General features: G+C 50.7%; 1 protein-coding gene across 2 annotated transcripts; it reads right to left on the bottom strand.

Annotated features, from left to right (window-relative positions):
• Positions 1–2799: 2799 nt before the first annotated feature.
• On the bottom strand, positions 2800–20081 carry SPEF1 (sperm flagellar 1). 2 transcript variants are annotated; one of them, XM_039333895.1, is made up of 8 exons: positions 19414–20081; positions 17923–18034; positions 16603–16759; positions 14937–14999; positions 9537–9585; positions 9137–9203; positions 8059–8170; positions 2800–6098 (listed from the first exon to the last, which is right to left on the bottom strand). In XM_039333895.1, the coding sequence occupies exons 1-8, from the start codon at positions 19523–19525 to the stop codon at positions 5991–5993; spliced, it is 780 nt and encodes a 259-aa protein (XP_039189829.1). In that variant the 5' UTR covers positions 19526–20081; the 3' UTR covers positions 2800–5990. The 2 variants fall into 2 exon arrangements, with proteins under 2 accessions (XP_039189829.1, XP_039189830.1); XM_039333896.1 differs by lacking the exon at positions 14937–14999 and having other exon boundaries at positions 19414–19601.
• Between the last annotated feature and the right edge of the window lie 226 nt (positions 20082–20307).

Below are 20307 nucleotides of genomic sequence, written 5' to 3'. Positions count from 1 at the left end.
AAAGGTTCAAAGGTCAATGTTGCAGGAAACACAGTCCCTGGGGGTGCTGGCTGCCTTCAGAACCAGGCAGTTCTGTTTTGGAAGAGGCAGCCGGGAAGAAGCCCTGATCCTTGGACCCCACGTCCACCCAGGTGGTCAGCTCGGATTTGGGAAGGCAGGCCGGCCAGCGGGACGAGGTGGAGTTTCGTTCCCTACAAAGTTCTCTGCTGATAAAAAGCTAGACGGAAGAATTTTAAAAAATGACAGAATTGGAAAAGAGTTTGGCAGTCTTCTGGTCCAAGGGTCCCCAATCCTAGTACGGGGGTGTGGCCCGTTCAGAACCGGGCTGGTGGGGACCACTATTCTAGGACAGGGGACCCTATTGTCCAATCTCTTCTTAAAAGTCTCCAGTGATTTTCATATGTTTTAGCCTCCAGTCCCCTGATCCTCTTTGTTGCTCTTCTCTGCACTCTTTCCAGAGTCTCAACATCTTTTTGGATATTGTGGTGACCAGAATTGGATGCCCTATTCCCAGTGTGGCCTTTCCAAGGCCTTGTAAAGCGGTATTAACACTTCACGTGATCTTGATTCTATCCCTCTGTTAATGCAGCCTAGAACTGTGTTGGCTTTTTTGGCAGTTGCAACACACGGCTGGCTCCTATTTAAGGGATCGTCCACTTCAAGACTCCTCTCACAGTTGCTACTACTGAGCCAGGTACCACCTATACTGTACCTGTGCATTTGCTTTTCCAAAGCACCTGAAGGCAGGACAAGAAGCAACAGATGGAAACTCACCAAGGAGAGAAGCAAACTAGGACTCAGGAGAAACTTCCTGACAGTGAGGACAATTAACCAGTGGAACCACCTGCCTCCAGAAGCGGTGAATGCTCCAACACTGGAAGTTTTTAAGAAGAGACTGGTCAGCCATTTGTCTGAAATAGGGTTTCCTGCCTGAGCAGGGGGCTGGACTAGATGACCTCCAAGGTCCCGTCCAACTTTATCATTATTATTATTAAATGCAGAACCTTACTTTTTTTCACCGCTTGAATTTCATTTTGTGACCGTTGAATTTCATTTTGTTTTGCTTTCTTAAGGTCCAACTTTCCCAACCCATGGTAGCTACGGGGAACTCAACAGAGTGGACTAACCTAACAACAACAACAACAACAACAATAATAATAAAGTTGGAAGGGACCTTGGAGGTTATCTAGTCCACCCCCCTGCTCAGGCAAGAAACCCTATACCATTTCAGACAAATGGCTGTCCAGTCTCTTCTTTAAAAACTTCCAGTGTTTGAGCATTCACTGCTTCTGGAGGCAGATTGTTCCACGGGTTAATTGTTCTAACCTACCGGTTTTTTTGGCCAGGCTTTTCCTGCATATTTAGCATTATGGGGGGTGAGTGGGTGGGACAGACCTAATTGGACCTATTTCAGGATGAGGTTTTCCCCAGGAGGCTGCCCACGTCCACAGATGGTCGTTTTATGGAGACTTCCTGATTCTCCCACTTGTAATTTGATGCTCAGCAATTAGACGTGATCGGCGGGGGGGGGGGGGGAGGTGGGAGGACCCCATTGGAATTGTGGTCCCTTCCAAAGAACTTCTGTTCACCTTAACTGCCTTCAGGACGGTTTTATGCTTGCAAGGCCCACAGCAAGAAAACGTAACCTTTTCCACAAAAACAAGACTATTTCTGGGAAGGGTTTTAATGTTCACAATTGTGCATTTCATCTCCCTGAAAAGAATAACAGAATAACAAGAGTTGGAAGGGAGCTTGCAACCCCCTGCTCAAGTAGGAGAACCTACACCAGGGGTAGGCAACCTTGGCTCTTTTATGACTCATGGACTTCAACTCCCAGCTTACCCCAGAAATTGCGGGCACTCCATCACTGGAGGTTTTTAAGAAAAAAAACTAGACAATCACCTGTCTGAGATGGTATATAGGTTCTCCTGCTCGAGTAGGGGGCTGGACTAGAAGACCTCCAAGGTCCCTTCCAGCTCTATTCTATTCTATTCTATTCTATTCTATTCTATTCTATTCTATAATCTGTTCTATTCTACAATCTATTCTATTCTATCATTATTCTGTTCTGTTCTATTCTATTCTATCATTATTCTATTCTATCATTATTCTATTCTATTCTATTCTATTCTATTCTATTATTATTCTATTCTATTCTATTCTATTCTATTCCATTCTATTCTACAATCTATTCTATTCTATTTTATTCTATTCTGTCATTATTCTGTTCTGTTCTGTTTTATTCTATTCTATTATCATTATTCTATTCTATTCTATCATTATTCTATTCTATTCTGTTCTGTTCTATTCTATATCATTATTCTATTCTATCATTCTATTCTATTCTATAATCTGTTCTATTCTACAATCTATTCTATTCTATTTTATTCTATCATTCTATTCTATTCTATTCTATCATTATTCTATTCTGTTCTGTTATATTCTATTCTATCATTATTCTATTCTATTCTATCGTTATTCTATTCTGTTCTGTTATATTCTATTCTATCGTTATTCTATTCTATTCTATTCTAATTCTTTCCTATTGTTAATTCTATTCTATTCTATTCTATTCTATTCTATTCTGTTCTGTTCTGTTCTGTTCTGTTCTGTTCTGTTCTATTCTATTCTCTTCTAGTCAGGTCACAGTGATCCTGAGCCATTTGCACAATCTGCAGATGGATGCAGGATTGGGGTGGGGGAGGAACATTTCAAGGGACATTTTGAGCCACACGCCCTCTTTTGGGCGTCCTGTTTGCTACCAACACCCCAACCCTCCCACAAAAAAGAGAGGGAACGGAGGATTAAAGTATTTAATGCTGAAAAGCAGGCAGAAATTACCTTTACAGAAGGAAGCCGCGTGATCATAGAGAAAAATGGGCCAGGGTAGGGCTGGCCCCGCACAAAAGCAGCTGATTGGGCCCATAGCCACAGCTGTTTGAAACTGATAATCCCAGATCAAAGCGCCCTCTGCTGCCCAGTCAGGGGATGACACCCTCTGGATTTGGTTTTGTCTTATTTTGTTTTGTTTTCTGGCACCTGCCAAAACTCGAGACAGACCCACTCACCCACCCACCCATCACCACCAAGAAAACCTCCCCCCACCCCGTGTGGCTTAGCCAGGATAAATGAGCTTTTTGGAATCATAAGCCTATCCGTTTCTCAAAAGATAGCCTCAATTCCTCTCCAGGCTGGAGAGAGATTTGAAGTATCCGGGCTGTTCACAAGACCCTGGAGAGCCCTCTGTCCGTTCCATTGCAGGGAAAGATCATCAGAAGGGAGGCAGAAGTTACCCCAAACTTGGCTGCGCCCTTATTAGGACGGCCAAACGGGAAACCCAAACCCAGAGAACTGTATGGGAACCCCTGAAGCCGCCATTAGACCGAGAGCTCCTCCTGAACTGAGTTGAAGGCACTTAGGGGGTGCTATCTGCAGGGCCACGTGGGAGTAACCGTATTAAGCCACGGGGATCCACAGGGGATCCTGCTGGAAGCCATTGTGTGTAGAAGGCACTAATGGAGGGCTGGGGAGGAATGCAACTTTCCTGAAGGAAAATGATCCCACGGGACAATTTAAAAACAGCCACCCACACAGGTCCTACAAGAGACCAGAGAGACAGCCTGTTGGATCGTAGCTAATCCCGCTTTGAGGAATGGTTCGGAGGTCCAACAAATGTAGACCCCTTCTCCTTTTCTCCTTCCATCTTTGTGCGGGCCCTCAAAGTGTCTTAACGCTCAGCTCCCCTCCCTATAGGACGCCCCCACTTCTCCCAGTAAGATTTGGGATTGTGGAGGGAGGTTGACATAGTGGACTATTATCTGCTCCCTTCCAAGGATTTCCTACTCACTCCCCCCCTCCACACACACACACACACACACACACACACACACACACACCCTCTCTTCCTGTGCAGCAGCACCAGCGTCAACAACAGTTGTGAGAACACTCACACCTCACGCTGGCACCTCCGCAGAACCCCTGGGAAGTTGTGCCTCCCACCTCACCTCCAAGGTGTGGAGGGCAACAGGAGGAAGTGCGAAGGTTCCTTTCTGCCGGATGTGCTTCTAAATTGGATTGATGACCTCCTCGGAGGGGGGGGGGCTTTGGGAAACGGGAGGGGGGGAGAACGTCGCCAGAAGAACTGAGATGGCCACAATTGAAGCAAGGCCGTTCAGAGAACTTCACCCTCAACCCTTCCAAATGACCAATGGAGGCTGGGTCAAACACTTGTTGACTATGGCTAGGAGGTGACCTCTGAAGAGTTGACTTACCTTTTCTTTCCCTTCCCTTCCCTCCCATCTCCGTGCATCTCCAAGGAACGAAGCCATCACTTCCATCTTCGCCTTTAAACCTAGAGGAGGATGGTGTGTGTGTGTGTATGTATGTGTGTTTGTGTGCAGTGGTGGGCACAAGGTGAGTCCAACATCTGGACCATTAATAGTCTCTTTGAACACTGTATGGAGGCTGCAAGCCTTTGACCCAGGCCCCATTGGTCACTTTGATGGGTTGAGGGCCAAGCCTTGCTTTGATCTCAGCCATCTCGGTTCTTCTCGCAACCTTCTCCTCCTCTTTCCCAAATTCAAATGGTGTGAATTGGGTGTGTGAAAAAAAAAAAAAAAGCAGGCTTATGCTCAGACAGGCAGTCCCACCCCATATTTGGCTCCTGAGCTCTACAGAGGGGTGTTGGGGGGAGGGGAAACAGCATCTTCTCTGGGACATGCCTTGATTCAGCCGGTGGCCACCTACGGACCTCAATCAGTGTCTTCACAAAGACGCCCACCCCCTTGTCTGCAGGAAGGCAGAACGGGGTGGGGGTGGAGGTGGGGGGGTGGGGAGGGGAGTCTGCTCCGGTTGGATTTGTGCTAGGAATTTGTGCACATAAGGTCAGAGAGTCAAGAAAGGAAGCTGAGGTCATGCCAAGCCTTTGAAGACCACCTTCCCGTTAGACGACCTCAGAAGGGACGACCAGCAGAAGCCTCCAGCAGGCGTTCCCCAACTGGGGCTGGGGAAGGGGAGGTAGCCATGGGACCCGCTCAAGTGTCTGAAGGTGGGCAAGGGAGAATAGAGGGTCCAGAAATAGCCTCCTGGCAAGAAGCAATCTGGAACAGTAGAAGGACCTCAACCCACTGGAGAAGGACATTCTATTAGCTGGATTGTGCATTTCCTAGGGAGAACAGAATACCTCTCCTCCACACAAACACACATCTCTCTCTCTCTCTCTCTCTCTCTCCCCCAGGGTTTTCCTCCCTTACATGGAGCTCAAGACTTCATCTTGGGTAGGACCAACTCGGTTGTCCTCCTGGCTGTCCATAAGTCTATCCGCAGCCATGCTGGTGGGTTCTTCTCTCTTCTGGAGTCATCAGCAAGGAGAACAGCAGCTACGATGGCTTGAGCTTCAGAAGAAGAAGAGGAGGAGGAGGAAGAGGAGGAGGCTCCAAGCCAACTTCTGACCTCCCAACAGAGCCAAATCTGGGGCAATCCTGGCTAAAGGATTCTTCTGTTCCCGATATTCTTCTGCAAGGCCAGAAAGTCCGTATCCACTGTTATCGCGGGCTCCTTCCCTGGCTGCCTACAGATCCAAGCAGGAGAACTTTTCCTGGGGTCTCCTGCAACTCCAGGAGACAGACATGAGGGTGCCCGGAGACGGGGTGGGTGGGGGGCTGGAGGGGCCCGGCTTCTCCTGGGCTCTTCTGGAGAAAGTGTCTGAATGTCTCCACGTCACCCAGGCCTTCTTTCCTCTGGGAAGGGTCTCCCCAAGACTCGGGTTTTGGGGCCGCCGGCTGGACCAAACTTTGCCCTTCCCAAGCCGGAAGACCTTCGGCTTCCAACATCTCAGCCATGCTGGAGGGCCGCAAAGCAAAGCGGTGGGCGCTCGAAGGACGGAGGGAGCCTCTGCAGGGAGAACCACAGCTGGGACGGGGTGTGTGTGGGTGTGTTTGTGTGTGTGTTTCACTCCCGCTTGGAGAAGCACAGCTGGGAGGGAGGGGTCTTCACTTCCGCTTGGGCTCCGCTTGCTGCAGGCGCCGGCTGAGGTCATCGATCCGGACGTTCTTCAGATGGAGCAGGTGTTCCAGCCTGCGGATTTTCATCTGCAGAATCTAAGGGGAGAGGCCGTCTTCCTCAGAAGCAGCAGGGAGAGGAACCAAGACCACCACCATCACCCCCGGACCCCCAGGGACCCTTCCTCCCTCCCCGGTGCGAGGCTGCTTCCGAAGAGTCCCAGGAAACTCTTTATTATTATTATTATTTATTATTATCGATCATCGCACAGTCAGCCAGATGTTCAGACTGGATTTGGCATTTTGTCTACCTATCGAGTCCTTACCCAGGACCTGGATAGGCAGAGGTGGATGTTTGATGGTATTACAGATATCGTCGCAGGATGGAAGCAGTTCCTAGTAAGGCCGCCTTTTGCAATTGACTAATAGCGAATTTGTCAATGCCAATTGTGTTCAAGTGGTGCTCCAGTTGTTTTGGGATTGCACCCAAGGAGCCTATGACTATTGGTACTACCCTTGCTTGCTTTTGCCACAGTAAGCAAGGGTAGTACCAATAGCAAGCAAGGGTAGTACCAATATTATTATTATTATTATTAAAAAGTTTTTATTTTCCATTTATTCATACAAAATACAATTAAATTCCTAACCATTGGTACCGCCTGCCCATTCCCCCCAGGCTGCGTCCACCCTTTCTAATCCTTCCCCACTTCCCTCCTCTTTCTCTCCTCCCCTCCTACTCTCTTCCCCTCCCCTTCTCCTCTAACCATCCTACTTCCTCCCTACTCCTTCCTCCCCTTCTCATCCCTCTCACACACATGAACGCAGCATAAGGGAAATGCCCAAGCATTTACCATGACTATATTATCATTACCCACCCACTCACCCACCCACCCACCCTCACCCACCCAGGAAACTCTTGACCCACAGCTCTTCCTCCAGGGAGAAAGTAAGGGAGGATTTGGCTAATACGGGCGGTCCTCGCCTTACGAGCAGCGCTAAGCGAGAGGGTCTGGCCCCAGGTTACATCCTTTCCTGGCCTGGGCTGTTAAGCCAATCCCCGCCGTTGTTAAATGAATAAAACGGGGTTGTTCAGTGAATCTGTCTTCGCGCCCCCCCCCTGACTTGGATGCTGAAAAGGTTGCAAAAGGGGGATCGGGCGAGCCCAGGATGCTGCGACCGTCGTAAATAGGAGACGGTCGCCAAGTGGCTGAATTTGGATCACCTGACATGGGCTAGGACTCAGCCTTTCCCGCGGGGCAAGCCTGGTGCGCTAACCACTCTCTTGTGGAAAACGCAAGGACTCTTACCCATTCCAGAGGGTTTAGCAGAGAGATTTATTGCGCAGGTTCGGAAGCAAAAGCAACCAGCAATTCTGAACCCCGAGGGCGGATTCAGACTTCAGTTTTATACTTTCTTTTTCTCAGGAACAAAAGACTACACATTCTAATACACATTGTGATACAGTAGGTCCGTTTCTCACGGGTCTACAATGGAGAGTTTGCTACATACATTGTATCCAAGTGCAATGTGCATTAGGTTAGTCACGTACTGCTAACACAGCATTATTCCAGTAATTATGCAGACCCATCATTATTTTAGTGATTGTTCATTATTATTCCACATTAACTAGACCAGAGGTCTGCGACCTTGACCACATTTACGTCTTGTGGACTTCAGCTCCCAGAATTTCCCCAACCAGCCAGGCCTGTTTCTTTTTATTCCGTCCTCTGGAGTGGAGAGATTGCAGAGAAAGGGATTTGCAAGAGAATAAGCCGGCCACAATGAGGATACACATCCAAAGGAATGCACAGCTGGCTGAGGAATTCTGGGAGCTGAAGTCTTAAAGTGGTCAAGGTTGCAGACCCAACTGCCTCTCTCCCGTCCCTTCCCTCTCTCAACCGTCTCTTTGCCCTGCAGGGGCTTCTGGGAAGACTTGGCCCTTGGAAACGGCGGACAGGGGGGAACTGAGAGGGCCAGGAGCAGAAGAGGTGGCTGAGCAAATCCTGCCCCCCCACCTGTGCCATCCGTGGGTGCCAGGTGAGACACCGCCTGCCCTCACCTGGATGGTCTCCTGGGAAGCCAGCAGGGCCTGTTCCCGCTCGGCCAGGTGCAGGCGCAGGTGGGCGTTGGTTTGCAGCGGCGCCAGGTAGCCCGGCTGTGCCTTGGGCCCCCTGCAAGTGGAGAGCCGTTACACAGAGCGTGACGCCCCACAAATTGTGGACCTCCCCATTGCATGCAGAGAAGACCTCCCCGTCAGCCCCCCACCCTACCCCACCCCATCCTAGGAAACTGAGTTCGAGACTCTCCATTCCAAGAAAGACGGGAGCCCAGATGCTTCCAGATGTTCGGCAGACATTTTCACCTGGCCTGTCCCCGGCCTGGCTCTCTTCTCTTCCCGGAAAGGGCCGGAACCCACTTTAGAGGCATCACGATCCCCTCTAGTGGCAGGGAGTTCCATCGGCCACCACCACCACCACCCCTGGAAGAAGTCCTGGAAGAGCCCTGGCTCTCCTTTGGTGCCTTCTCTAGGGCACTTGCCCGCAGGCCTGCTTTACAGCTAGTTCTCGGCTTACGACCGTTTTGTTTGGCAACGGTTCGAAAGTCACAACGGGACTGGGAAAAGTGAGTTGTGACCGGTTTTTTTTTTTCCCACACCGAACGACCGTTGCGGCAACCCCAGTGTCACACGATCAAAATTCGGGTGCCCGGCAACTGGCTCGTATTTATGACAGTTTGCAGTGTGCCCAGGTGTGTGTGTGTCTGTGTGTGTGTGTGTGTGTGTGTGTCACACGATCCTCTTTTGCAGCCTTCTGACAAGCAGTCGAAGCGCAAGCCCAGATTCGCTTCACGACCGCGTTACTGACTCAAAAGTGTTGGTGATTCGCTTAACGACCGCCGTAAGGACGGTCGTAAAATGGGGGCAAAACTCGCTTAAGAACTGTCCCGCTTAGCCACAGAAATTTGGGGGTCCATTGCGGTCGTAAGTCGAGGACTACCCGTGTTCTCGACTGCCCTGGGCTGCAATTCAACAGGGCAGAAAAGGAGAAAAGAGATCCCTCGACACCCCCCCCACCTGCCGGATTCCCCGGTCCGGGGTTCAAGACACCCACCTGAAGGGGGCAGCCTCAGCTACTCACCCTTCCGAGCCAGGAGAGTCCTTGGTGTAAACCCCGGTGCTGTCGGGTTTGGACTTTGACGTGTAGCCTGTGAAATGCCAGAGAGGGATTAAAGGAGAAACCCCCCCCAAGAAGGGACCTTCGACACCCCCTCCTCACCCAGAGCTCTCTGCTTGCAGACCCTCTTTTGAATTTTTAAAGGGGGGGTCTTTTTAACCACGGACACATCTTCATTTATGTTCTATTTTATTTATTAGATTTTTATCCCACCATCCACCAGGAGGCGGTGAGTTCTAGTCCCCCACCCTTAATCAGGAAAGCCAGCTGGATAACTTTGGGCCAATCACCGGGAGGCAGTGAGTTCGAGTCCTGCCTTAGGCATGAAAACAGGCTCCGCCCACCTTTGCCCTGCCCGCCCTACCTGTCTCCATGTAGCTGTTCTCTTCCACAATGGCGCGCATGCCCAGGTCCTGTTTCGAGAGAGAGGGAGAGAGGCTTGCACGTCGAATGCTATGCCCCCCCCTTGTCCTCCCTGCTCCACCACCCCAAGAGTGCCCTTCCCTCAACCTGCCATTCCAGGGAGAAGTCACGGAAACAGACCGGTGACCTGGCCTGTGCAAGGCCTGGAAGCGGCTGTCTTGAGAAGAGGAGGGGGGCTTCAAGAGCAGACCAGAGCTTTCCAGGCAGCGATCTCCTCCAACGGAGAAGGGGGTTTATGCCCTTCAGGCAGTCCTCGACTTACAGCCACCATGGAGCCCCACATTTCTGTTGCTAAGCAAGTCTTGCCCCATTTTACGGCCTCCCTGGCCCCAATTATTAAGTGACTCATTGCAGCTGTCAAAGGGGATGGCGTGACCTTTCCAAAAGGCCACTGGACTCTCTTGGTGGTTTTCACTGAAGGTGCTGAGCTGAGCTGAGGAACCGAAGAAGCTCCTCGGACGAGAAGCGAAACATCTTCAAGGCAAGTCCAAGAAAGCACCTTTGGGGCGAGAACGTCCAAGGCAACCAGTGCTGGGGTTCGACTTTCGTTCCCTAGATTCAGCTCGGCTTTGATCAACGGCCAGCAAGCCTTTGCCTTTTTTTCTGAGCTGGGATCCAACGGAGAACCAGCGGCACCACCAATAATACCGTCTGGGAGGAGGGGGGGCTTCGTGGTATCTGGAGCAGAACATCCAGATTCGGTCAAAGTTTTGTGCCATACAGCATTAACCTTGTGAACCCTCAAGCTTCCTCCTTCCGTTATGTATTTAACGTGGACAGTGATAGATATTTATATGTTACCGGTGGCGGGATTCAGCCAGTTCGCACCTCTTCGGCAGAACCGGTAGCTAATTCTGGGTTGAGTTCGGCAAACCGGCTGAAGCCCTAGCCCTGTTTCACAAGGCCCAGAACGGACCACCAGAAGTGCATGGACGCCACTTCCGGAAGTCCGTTCTGAGCCAGGGAGACCTCACAGGCCAGAACGGACCACCGGAAGTTCATGGATGCCACTTCCGGAAGTCCGTTCTGAGCCAGGGAGACCTCCCAGGGCCAGAACGGCCCGCCGGAAGTCCGTGGATGCCACTTACGGAAGTCCGTTCTGAGCCAGGGAGACCTCCCAGGGCCAGAACGGCCCACCGGAAGTGCGTGGATGCCACTTACGGAAGTCCGTTCTGAGCCAGGGAGACCTCCCAGGCCCAGAACGGCCCACCGGAAGTGCGTGGATGCCACTTCCAGAAGTCCGTTCTGGGCCTCAGAGGCCCAGGTCCAGAATGAACTTCCGGAAGCAGCGTCCACGCAGAGAAGCGGTTGTTCCAGGTATTTGAATCCCACTATTACATGTTACTTATCCGTAAGGGTGTAGGTCTACACATATGTTGTATAGCAGTATAACCTTTCTAATGCCGCGACCCCATAATACAGTTCCCCATGTTGTGGTGACCCCCAACCACTTATACATCACTGGGTGCCAGGGGCGTGGTCAAAGAAAAGGGGGAAAAATGGCGGACAGCCTTGTTTGGCGACCCCCGTGAAATGGTCGTTTGTCCCCAAATGGGGTTCCGACCCATAGGTTGAGAACCACTGTTGTATAGAGTATGTTTAAATGTGTGTTATGTAGGTGTACGCTTTGAGAGCAACTAAATTTCATTTTTAATGTGTGCCGTTGTGCCCACAGTTAAAAAAAAAACAATAAAGGTTATCTAATATCTAAAAAAATCTAATCTAATCTAATCTAATCTAATCTAATCTAATCTGCCTTTGAGTTATCCTCCAATTACAATTGGCCTCTTTTTTCTCCTTCGGGTGGATCCTTGGTGTGTTTCCAAGCTTTCTCAATTAAGCAGAAAGCTTTGCACAATCTCCAACAACAGCCGTGATCAGATTGGGCCTCCAGGGAGATTATAGAAACCCTTTGAGAATCTCTCTGCCGAGATCCTTTGTTTCGGAGCAAAACAAGAGAGTCCTCTTCTGCTCCTTGACATCCTGCTCAGGATAGTGCTTCCTCTACTAATATTTTGTTTTTTTTAATTCCAATAGCCCTCAGGCACAAATCTAAACTTGCTCACAGAGGGCCTAAGGGGGCTTCAGCTCCTTCTGCAGAGCTAAGAAGTCAACAGCCACTAGTCAACATGACTCAACACACACAGGACAGGCAACATAGAACATCATCCTGGTGAATTTGGCCTGTGGAGAGGCAGGAATGTGCAGAACTTCTAGATCAGGGTCCCCAACCCCCAGTTTGTGAACCAGTACCGGGCCACATCATGCCACCAACCGGGCCGCACAAACAAGCAAAGCCCCATCCGTGGGATGCAGGCAGCACACAAACCCATACCCCCTCCAGTCCGTGGAAAAGCTTTTCTCCACGGAACTGGTGGTCCCTGGTGCCCAAAAGGTTGGGGACCTCGGTTCTAGATCAGTGACGGTGAACCTGTGACACGCGCGTCAAAGGTGATACGCAGTGATGTTTTGAGTGACACACACCAGTGTTCACTTGAAACCGTTCTCAGAAGCATGCCCCGTTCTGCATGATTTTTGGAGGCTGCAGAAGCTACATGAGAATGGGGAATGCGTCCTTGCGGCCTTTGGACGTTGTAGGAGAGGGCTGGGCTGTCTCATGACCTCTGGAACACCCCCCCCATGTTTTGATGGTAGTGGGGGCACTAAGGCTGAAGATAAGGCTTGGATTTCTGCTTCTGCTTTGGCATTGCCCCTGAGTGCCACTGTTCAGATAGGAGGAAGATAGAGAAATGTTTCTCATTTGTTTGGGATGTTTGTGTGTGTGTGTGTGTGTGTGTGTGACACACACACACACAAATCAGAAGTTAGACATTTCCCTAATTTTTGATACGTGAAGCCCAAAGGTTTCACCAACACTGTTTTAGGTGTTTCTTGCCCAAGTTATACTGTAACTGTGTACACTACTGCTCAAAACGAGCGGCAGTGCACAACGTACGGCAATTCATTCAGGGACTGCTCAAAGTTATAAAGATACTGAAAAAAAAAATGACACAACCGTTTTGCATGCTCACAACCGTTGCAGCCTCCCCAGGGTCACATGAAAAAAATTTGGACACTTGGCCACCGGCACGTGTTTAGGACGGTCGCAGCGTCCCGGGGTTCCTGTGATCCCTTTTGTCACCTTCTGACAAGCCACAGCCGGATTACTAACTTCACAACTAGCAACTTAGAACTCAGGAGAAATTTCCTAATGGCGAGAACCATCGGTCAGTAGAACAACTTGCCACCAGAAGTTGTGGGTGCTCTGTCACTGGAGGTTTTTAAGAAGAGACTGGATAGTCACTTATCTGGAATGGTAGAGGGTCTCCTGCTTGAGCAGGGGGTTGGACTAGAACAGGGGTAGGCCACCTTGGCTCTTTTATGACTCGTGGACTTCAGCTCCCAGAATTCCTGAGTCAGCCATGCTGAGGGGAAAGGGAGAGGTTTCCAAGCTGAGCCGTGCTGGCTTAGGAATTCTGGGAGTTGAAGTCCACGAGTCATAAAGTGGCCTAGGCCTAGGCCAGAGGCAGGCAACATCGGCTCTTTTATGACTCGTGGACTTCAACTCCCAGAATTCCTGAGTCAGCCATGCTGAGGGGAAAGAGAGAGGTTTCCAAGCTGAGCCAAGCCTGCTCAGGAATTCTGGGAGTCGGGACCACGAGTCATGAGGAGGCCAAAGTGTTCCCTGTGCTGGCTCAGGAATTCTGGGAATTGAAGTCCACGAGTCATAAAAGAGCCAAGGTTGCCTACCCCTGGACTAAAAGACCTCCAAGCTCCCTTCCATTATTCTATGTCCTATATTTTAATTGCTGTGACATTTAACAACTGTGACAAGAAAGATTGTAAGATGGGACAAAGCTCACTTTACAACCGTCCTGCTTGGCACCAAAAGTTTGGGCTCAATTGTGGTCATAGATCAAGGACTGCCTGTATGGGCCACCTGCATTTCAGGACTCTGGACAGCTCTACCTGTAAGTCTACGTCAGTGGTTCTCAACCTTTCTAATGCCGCGACCCCATAATACAGTTCCCCATGTTGTGGTGACCCCCAACCACTTATACATCACCGAGTGCCAGGGTCGTGGCCAAAAAAGGGGGGAAAAATGGCGGACAGTCTTGAAATGGTCGTTCGACCCTAAATGGGGTCCCGACCCACAGGTTGAGAACCACTGGTCTACGTTGCCTTGTCCCACCAGGGCTACAATACAGGGGTCTCCAATCTTTCTGGGTTGGCGGCCTGATGTGAGAGGGAAGGGCAGGCACTCTACACACACATGGGCAAACATGAATGTGGCTACAGGCGCGTGCAGGCACAAACAGGCTGCCAGCATGCGCAGCACGCAAACGGGGCTGCGAGCATGTACGCAACATTGTCAGCGACACCGGCATCTGTGTGAGGGTTGTGGCATCACCGCCCACCAGACTTGCGGCAATGCCCCCACCGGTGCGAGGATTGCTTCGCTGCCGCCGCTTGCAAGATTTATGCCATGGCCCAAAGCAATGCTGCCACCACCACAAGCATCAGACTACCACCGCCCCTGCACAAGGCTCGCGCCGTGGCCCACCAGGCTTGTGTTGTGGCCTGCAGAGATGCCATCACTTGTACAAGGTTAGCGGCAATACCGCTGCCTGCATGTGGTGCTACCGCCCATGTCACGCGCTATCACCTGTGCAAGATTTGTGGCAATGCCACCACCCGTAGGATACTAGCATCACTGCCACCACATGCACAACACTTGCGGCAATGATGGGACGAGGGGGTGAGCACACGCGCACACACGTGTGCACTGCCCAGCTACTCACGTGGACTGAGGGCCAAGAGGCCACGGCCCAGTAATGCACCGCGGCCCATAGGTTGGGGTCCTCTGCCCTAATTTGAGGACTTCCTGTATCGGTCCAGGTCTGGTGTCCCTCCGAACCTGGCAACTTCGAGACTTGTGGACGTCAGCTCCTCCTGCTGTTTGGGGAATTCTGGGAGTTGAAGTCCAGAAAGTTGCCAGGTTTGGAGACCCCCTGACCTGAAAGGTGGTGACCCTTTCAAAACAACCCCCCTTTTTTTCTTAAAACAAGCAGCATCTGACAAGATCACCCCCTCCCTTCCCCACCTTTTTGTGGCTTTTGATTTAGACCAGTGTTTCCCAAACTTGACAATTTTAAGGCATGTGGACTTCAACTCCCAGAATTCCACAGCCAGCGTTGCTGGCTGTGGAATTCTGGGAGTTGAAGTCCTCATGCCTTAAAATTGTCAAGTTTGGGAAACACTGATTTAGACAAACAGAGAGAGGGAAAACAGCAAGGTGTGTCTCCAGGCAAGTAAAAAGGAAGTGGCAAAAGGCATAAACCTGGGGCAACGGAGTCGGGAAGGAGCAAAGGCTGCAGCAGCCCAGAGGAGTTGGTGGCCGGCCCTGGAAAGAAGCAGAAGAAGAAGGAAAGACAGTGTAAAAAGAAAGAAAAGAGAGAGAGAGAGAGAGAGAGAGAAAGAGAGAGAGAGGGAGGGGGAGATATGTTTGCCATTATCCCCCCCCCATCACCTTTCAAGCTGGATTCAGAGAGTTCCTAAATTGGGAGGGACCTTCTGACCATCATTTGGACCCTGGCCATTTCGCAGGTTGACTACTGCCATGGTCTGACCATGGGGCCATCCTTGGAGACATCCTCCCGGAGCTAAAATACGTGTCTTCTGCTGTTTGTGACTGAAAATGCCACATGGATCCCTCTGTGTGGATCTCCCTGGATCTCCTGCTTGGGCGGGGGATCTCCTCTACAAGTTCCAGGTCGAAACCCAGAGAGGAGCAACCTCACGCTGTGTGTTCCTGCCGTGTGTTTGAAGGGCTTGCGCTGCACGACACAGCAGGTAGTCCTTGGCTTACAACTTTTCGTTTAGTGGCCGTTGGATGTTGCGACGGCAATGAAAAACGTGACCTAGTACACCGCTTTTCACACTTGCGGCCGTCGCAGCGTCACATGATCCAAATTCAGAGGCTCGGAAACTGGCGTGTACTTGTGACGGTTGCAGTGTCCCAGGGTCGCGTGATCCCCTTTTGTGATCTTCTGGCAAGCAAGTCAAGGGGAAAGCCAAATTCACTTAACAACCTAACGTAACAACGGAAGTGATCCACTTAACAACTATGGCAAAGACAGATCGTAAAATGGGGCAACACTCACTCAACATGCGACTCACTTAGCAATGAATATGTTGGCTCAATTGAGGTCCATAAATCAAGGACTACCTGTACAGTCGTTTTGTTTTCAAAACCTTGGCTTTTCTGCCTTCGGGATCTGGTGGGTTCCTGTTAAGGATCCCCCAACCAGCGAGAGAAATTTAGCTGCCCATTGCAATGAGATTCGCAAGAGGTTTAGGCCAGGGGTAGGCAACCTTGGCTCTTTTACGACTCATGAACTTCAACTCCCAGAATTCCTGAGCCAGCCACGCTGAGGGGAAAGGGAGAGATTCCCAAGCTGAGCCATGCTGGCTCAGGAATTCTGGGAGTTGAAGTCCATGAGTCATGAGGGGGCCATAGTTCCCCCATGCTGGCTCAGGAATTCTGGGAGTTGAAGTTCACGAGTCACGAAGAGGCCTAGGCCAGAGGTAGGCAACCTGGGCTCTTTTATGACTGGTGGACTTCAACTCCCAGAATTCCTGAGCCAGCCATTGAGGGGAAAGGGAGAGATTCAAGCTGAGCCCAGAATTCCTGAGCCCAGCCCCATGTTGAGGGGAAAGAGGAGAGGTTTCCACTTCAACTCCCAGAATTCCTGAGCCAGCCATGCTGAGGGGAAAGGGAGAGGTTTCCAAGCTGAGCCATGCTGGCTCAGGAATTCTGGGAGTTGAAGTCCAGGAGTCATAAAAGAGCCAAGGTTGCCTACCCCTGGTTTAGGGGGAAATTGCTGTCTCTCGTGGCACAGCCTGCTTGTACGTTGGAGAAGAAAGACTGTCGGGTGGACTAAGGAAAGACAAGACGTCAAGAGGTCCACGTTTGCTCAAATGAGCATTGCCCAAGCCCTACTGACCTGGTAAGAGCTGGTGGACATCTTAGCTTGCTTCTGCTTCTCCTCAATCTTCTGCCTCAACGGGATCAGCACCAACTCCACCACTCCTGGGGTGCACTGGGCAATCTTCCGGACAACGTCCTCCGGGATGGAAAAATTCAATTTGCTCAACACTTTCCTGAAAAAGAGACGTGGAACTGAGCAGGGGTATTCCAGTGTTTGAGGGGCTACCAGAAAGAAGAGGGGGTCCACCTCTTCTCCAAAACGCCTGAAGGCAGGACAAGAAGCAACGGATGGAAACTCATCAAGGAGAGAAGCAACTTAGAAATAAGGAGGAATTTCCTGACATTAAGGACAATTAACCAGTGGAACAGCTTGCCACCAGAAGTTGTGGATGCTCCATCACTGGAGGTTTTTAAGACGAGATCAGACATCCACCTGTCTGAAATGGCATAGGGTCTCCTGCTTGAGCAGGGGGCTGGACTAGAAGACCTCCAAGGTCCCTTCCAGCTCTATTCTATTCTAGGCACACCCAGAAAGAGGCAGGTGGAGACCTTCCCATACGACGGAGATTTTGGCCCACTGGCCCACTACAATTAGTCCTCGACTTATGTCCACAATTCAGCCCAAAATTTCAGTCGCGAAGTGAGTCCTCCATTCAGTGAATTTTGTCTGCTACCTTTCATGCACCAAGTGTTAAGCGAATTACCGCAGACACGGTCGTTAAATGAATCTCGTTTCCTGATTGACTTTGCTTGTTAGAAAGTCACAAAAAGGGATCATGGGACCCCCCCCAGGGACACTGCTGCTGTCATAAGTCTGAGTCACCTGGAAAAGCATCTGAATTTTGATCCCGTGATCATGGGGTGACTTTTGCTTCGTTTTAGATTTTTCTTGCCAGGGTCGTTAAGCAAATCGCTGCAGTTATTAAGCTAGGAACATGGTCGTTAAGTGGATCTGACTCCCCTGTTGACTTTGCTTGACAGAAGGATGCAAAAGGGGATCATGTGACACCGGGACACTGCGACCGTCATAAATAAGAGTTGGTTGTAAATCACGTGATCACAGGAACGCAGTGATCGCCGTAAGGGCGAAAAACGGTCTTACGTTGCTTTTTTCAGTGCTGCGGCAACTTTGAACGGTCAGTAAACGAACCGTCGTAAGTCGAGGACCTCCTGTGTATCAATATTCACAGGGCCATTTGGGGATCTAACGCTTCCAAACCACCAGAAAACAGGCTTAAAAGCGTTCTGGCGAGGCGTGTCCCAATGGACCACAGCTGAACTCTGTTGATCTGGGATGGGTGATTTTGGATGCTGACTTTACCTGTAGAATACCGACCTGTTCAGGTGTCCCCAGTTGGAGAGCTTCTGTTGTGTGGAATTAGCTGGAGCGTAATTGTGCATTTCCACCATTTTGGGAAAATAAAACTTCACCACCTCGGCAACCAGAACTGGATGGGCGATAAAAACGAAGGACGTCCTTAACTTACGACTGTAATGGGATCTGGCTCCATTTTACGACCTTCCTTGCCACCGTCCTTGAGTGAATCACCGCAGTTGTTCAGCTGGGAACACGGGGTTGTTAAGTGAATTCGGCTTCCCCCGCTGACTTGACGGGTGAGAAGGTCGCCCAACGGGATCAAGCGACCTCAGGACATTGCAACCGTCATAAATATGAGTCAGTGGCCAAGCGTCTGAATTTGGATCGCCTGGCTGTGGGCATGCATTGGAATTAACCGCGGGGATGCTGCTGTGACGGTCGTGTGAAAAATGGTCACGAGTCACTTATTTCCAGTGCCACTGTAACTTTGAAAGTCACTAAATGAACTTGTAGGTCGAGAAACACCTGTATTCCCACATTGTTCTTGTCCTGACCCAGCAACCTTGGCTCTTTTATGACTCGTGGACTTCAGCTCCCAGAATTCCTGAGCCAGCATGGGGGACCTATGGCCCCTTCATGACAATGTGGACTTCAACTCCCAGAATTCCTGAGCCAGCCTGGCTCAGCTTGGAAACCTCTCCCTTTCCCCTCAGCATGGCTGGCTCAGGAATTCTGGGAGTTGAAGTCCAGGAGTCATAAAAGAGCCACGGTTGCCAACTCTGGCCTAGGCCTTGGCTGCTTCATGACTGGTGGACTTCAACTCCCAGAATTCCTGAGCCAGCATAGCTCAGCTTGGAAACTTCTCCCTTTCCCCTCAGCATGGCTGGCTCAGGAATTCTGGGAGTTGAAGTCCACCAGTCATAAAAGAGCCCAGGTTGCCTACCCCTGTCCTGACCTAATGCGATGTTCCTCAACCCATTAAGGCTGAGTGGACTTCAACTCCCAGAATTCTCAGCAATGGCGATGCTGGCTGGGGAATCCTGGGAGTGGAAGTCCATAGACCCGGAAGTGGCCGAATTTGGGGAACCTTGCCAGATTCTCGCAGGGCATCCCTTGAAGAGGAGCTTGTAAGCACTAACGGGGGTTCCCCGGGGGTCTTCCCATCACTGCAGACCCCCCACTGCCCAGTACCCTCCCTGCATGGGGAGGGGTCTCCACCCCAAGGAGCACCTACTCCATCTGGATCCAGAGAAAGGGGCTGGATGTGGGAAGTGGGGGGGGGAGAATGGGGCTGAAGGTTGCTAAAAGGGGAGGGGTCTCCAGAGTGCCTTTGATTTCTGCAACAGTGGAGGCCGCCATCCCCAACCGGGCGCCCTCCAGAAAGTTGTATATGTTTGTTGGGGGGGGGGGCTGAAGATGCAGGAAGACTGGCCAGCTCTGGAGGGCGCCCGGTTGGGGATGTCTGCTTCCCAGACTCATGCCTCCCCCCATTTGCCCCCCACCCCAAACCTCCATCACTGAAGTCGCGGGTGATGTTCCTCTTTGGCCGGGAGAGAGGAATGGCGTCCACCCAGGTGTAGAGCTCGTTCAGGCTCTCCTCATCCAGGTCTCCGTGGGCCATGGTGCCTCTGCTCCTTGCTAGCCAGCAGGGCTGGGGGCGGCCATATTGTTTGCAGGGGCAGCCATGGCAACCTCAGCCTCCCCCCCCCCCGCCATCTCAGGCTAGGCATTGTGGGAGTGGTAGTTCCCTCCAGCTCCTGGCAACCGCAGCCACAGCAGGGTTGCTAGGCAACGGGTGCATCCTAGCAACCACCAGGCCTGCTGTAGAATAGAACAGAATAGAATAGATCTCTATTGCCCTTGTGTAACTCACAACGAAATTTAAGGGCTTTCCACAGTGCGCCCTACACACACGTCAAAACCACACATTAGAACACGCGTTATATACACACACCCTTCGCATTCTATTCACCCTGCCTTGCGCTGAGGTTGCACGTCAACGTTGCACTTTATACAGTGGTATTTCATATGGTTACAGCTCTGGGATTAAAAACTGTTTTTCAGCCTCTTTGTCTGGGAGAAGGAGCAACAGGTTTGGACTGCAGGGCCCATGATTCCCAGCCAGTCTGGAAGCAAGAGGAGGAGACTGCTTTGGAAGAAAGAAAGAAAGAAAGAAAGAAAGAAAGAAAGAAAGAAAGAAAGAAAGAGAAAGAAGAGAGAGAAAGAAAAAAAGAAAGAGAAAGAAAGAAGAAAGAGAAAGAAAGAAGAAAGAAAAAGAAAAAGAAAGAAGAAAGAGAAAGAAAGAAGAAAGAGAAAGAAAGAAGAAAGAAAGCAAAAGAAAGAAAGAAAGAAAGAAAGAAAGAAAGAAAGAAAGAAAGAAAGAAAGAAAGACTGGGCACCTTG

The sequence above is a fragment of the Crotalus tigris genome, unplaced genomic scaffold, assembly GCF_016545835.1.
Source record: "Crotalus tigris isolate CLP2741 ecotype Arizona unplaced genomic scaffold, ASM1654583v1 scf7180000024513.1755786, whole genome shotgun sequence".
Lineage (NCBI taxonomy): Eukaryota > Metazoa > Chordata > Lepidosauria > Squamata > Viperidae > Crotalus > Crotalus tigris.
This window is presented reverse-complemented; position numbering and strand designations above follow the sequence as displayed.

Coding starts and splice junctions, on each gene's coding strand:
- SPEF1 (XM_039333895.1), bottom strand. CDS start 19,525: ATGGCCCACGGAGACCTGGATGAGGAGAGCCTGAACGAGCTCTACACC. Junction 9,586..14,936: donor TCCCGACTCCGTTGCCCCAG/GTTTATGCCTTT, acceptor CTCTCGAAACAG/GACCTGGGCATGCGCGCCAT. Junction 8,171..9,136: donor GACTCTCCTGGCTCGGAAGG/GTGAGTAGCTGA, acceptor CTCCACTTGCAG/GGGGCCCAAGGCACAGCCGG.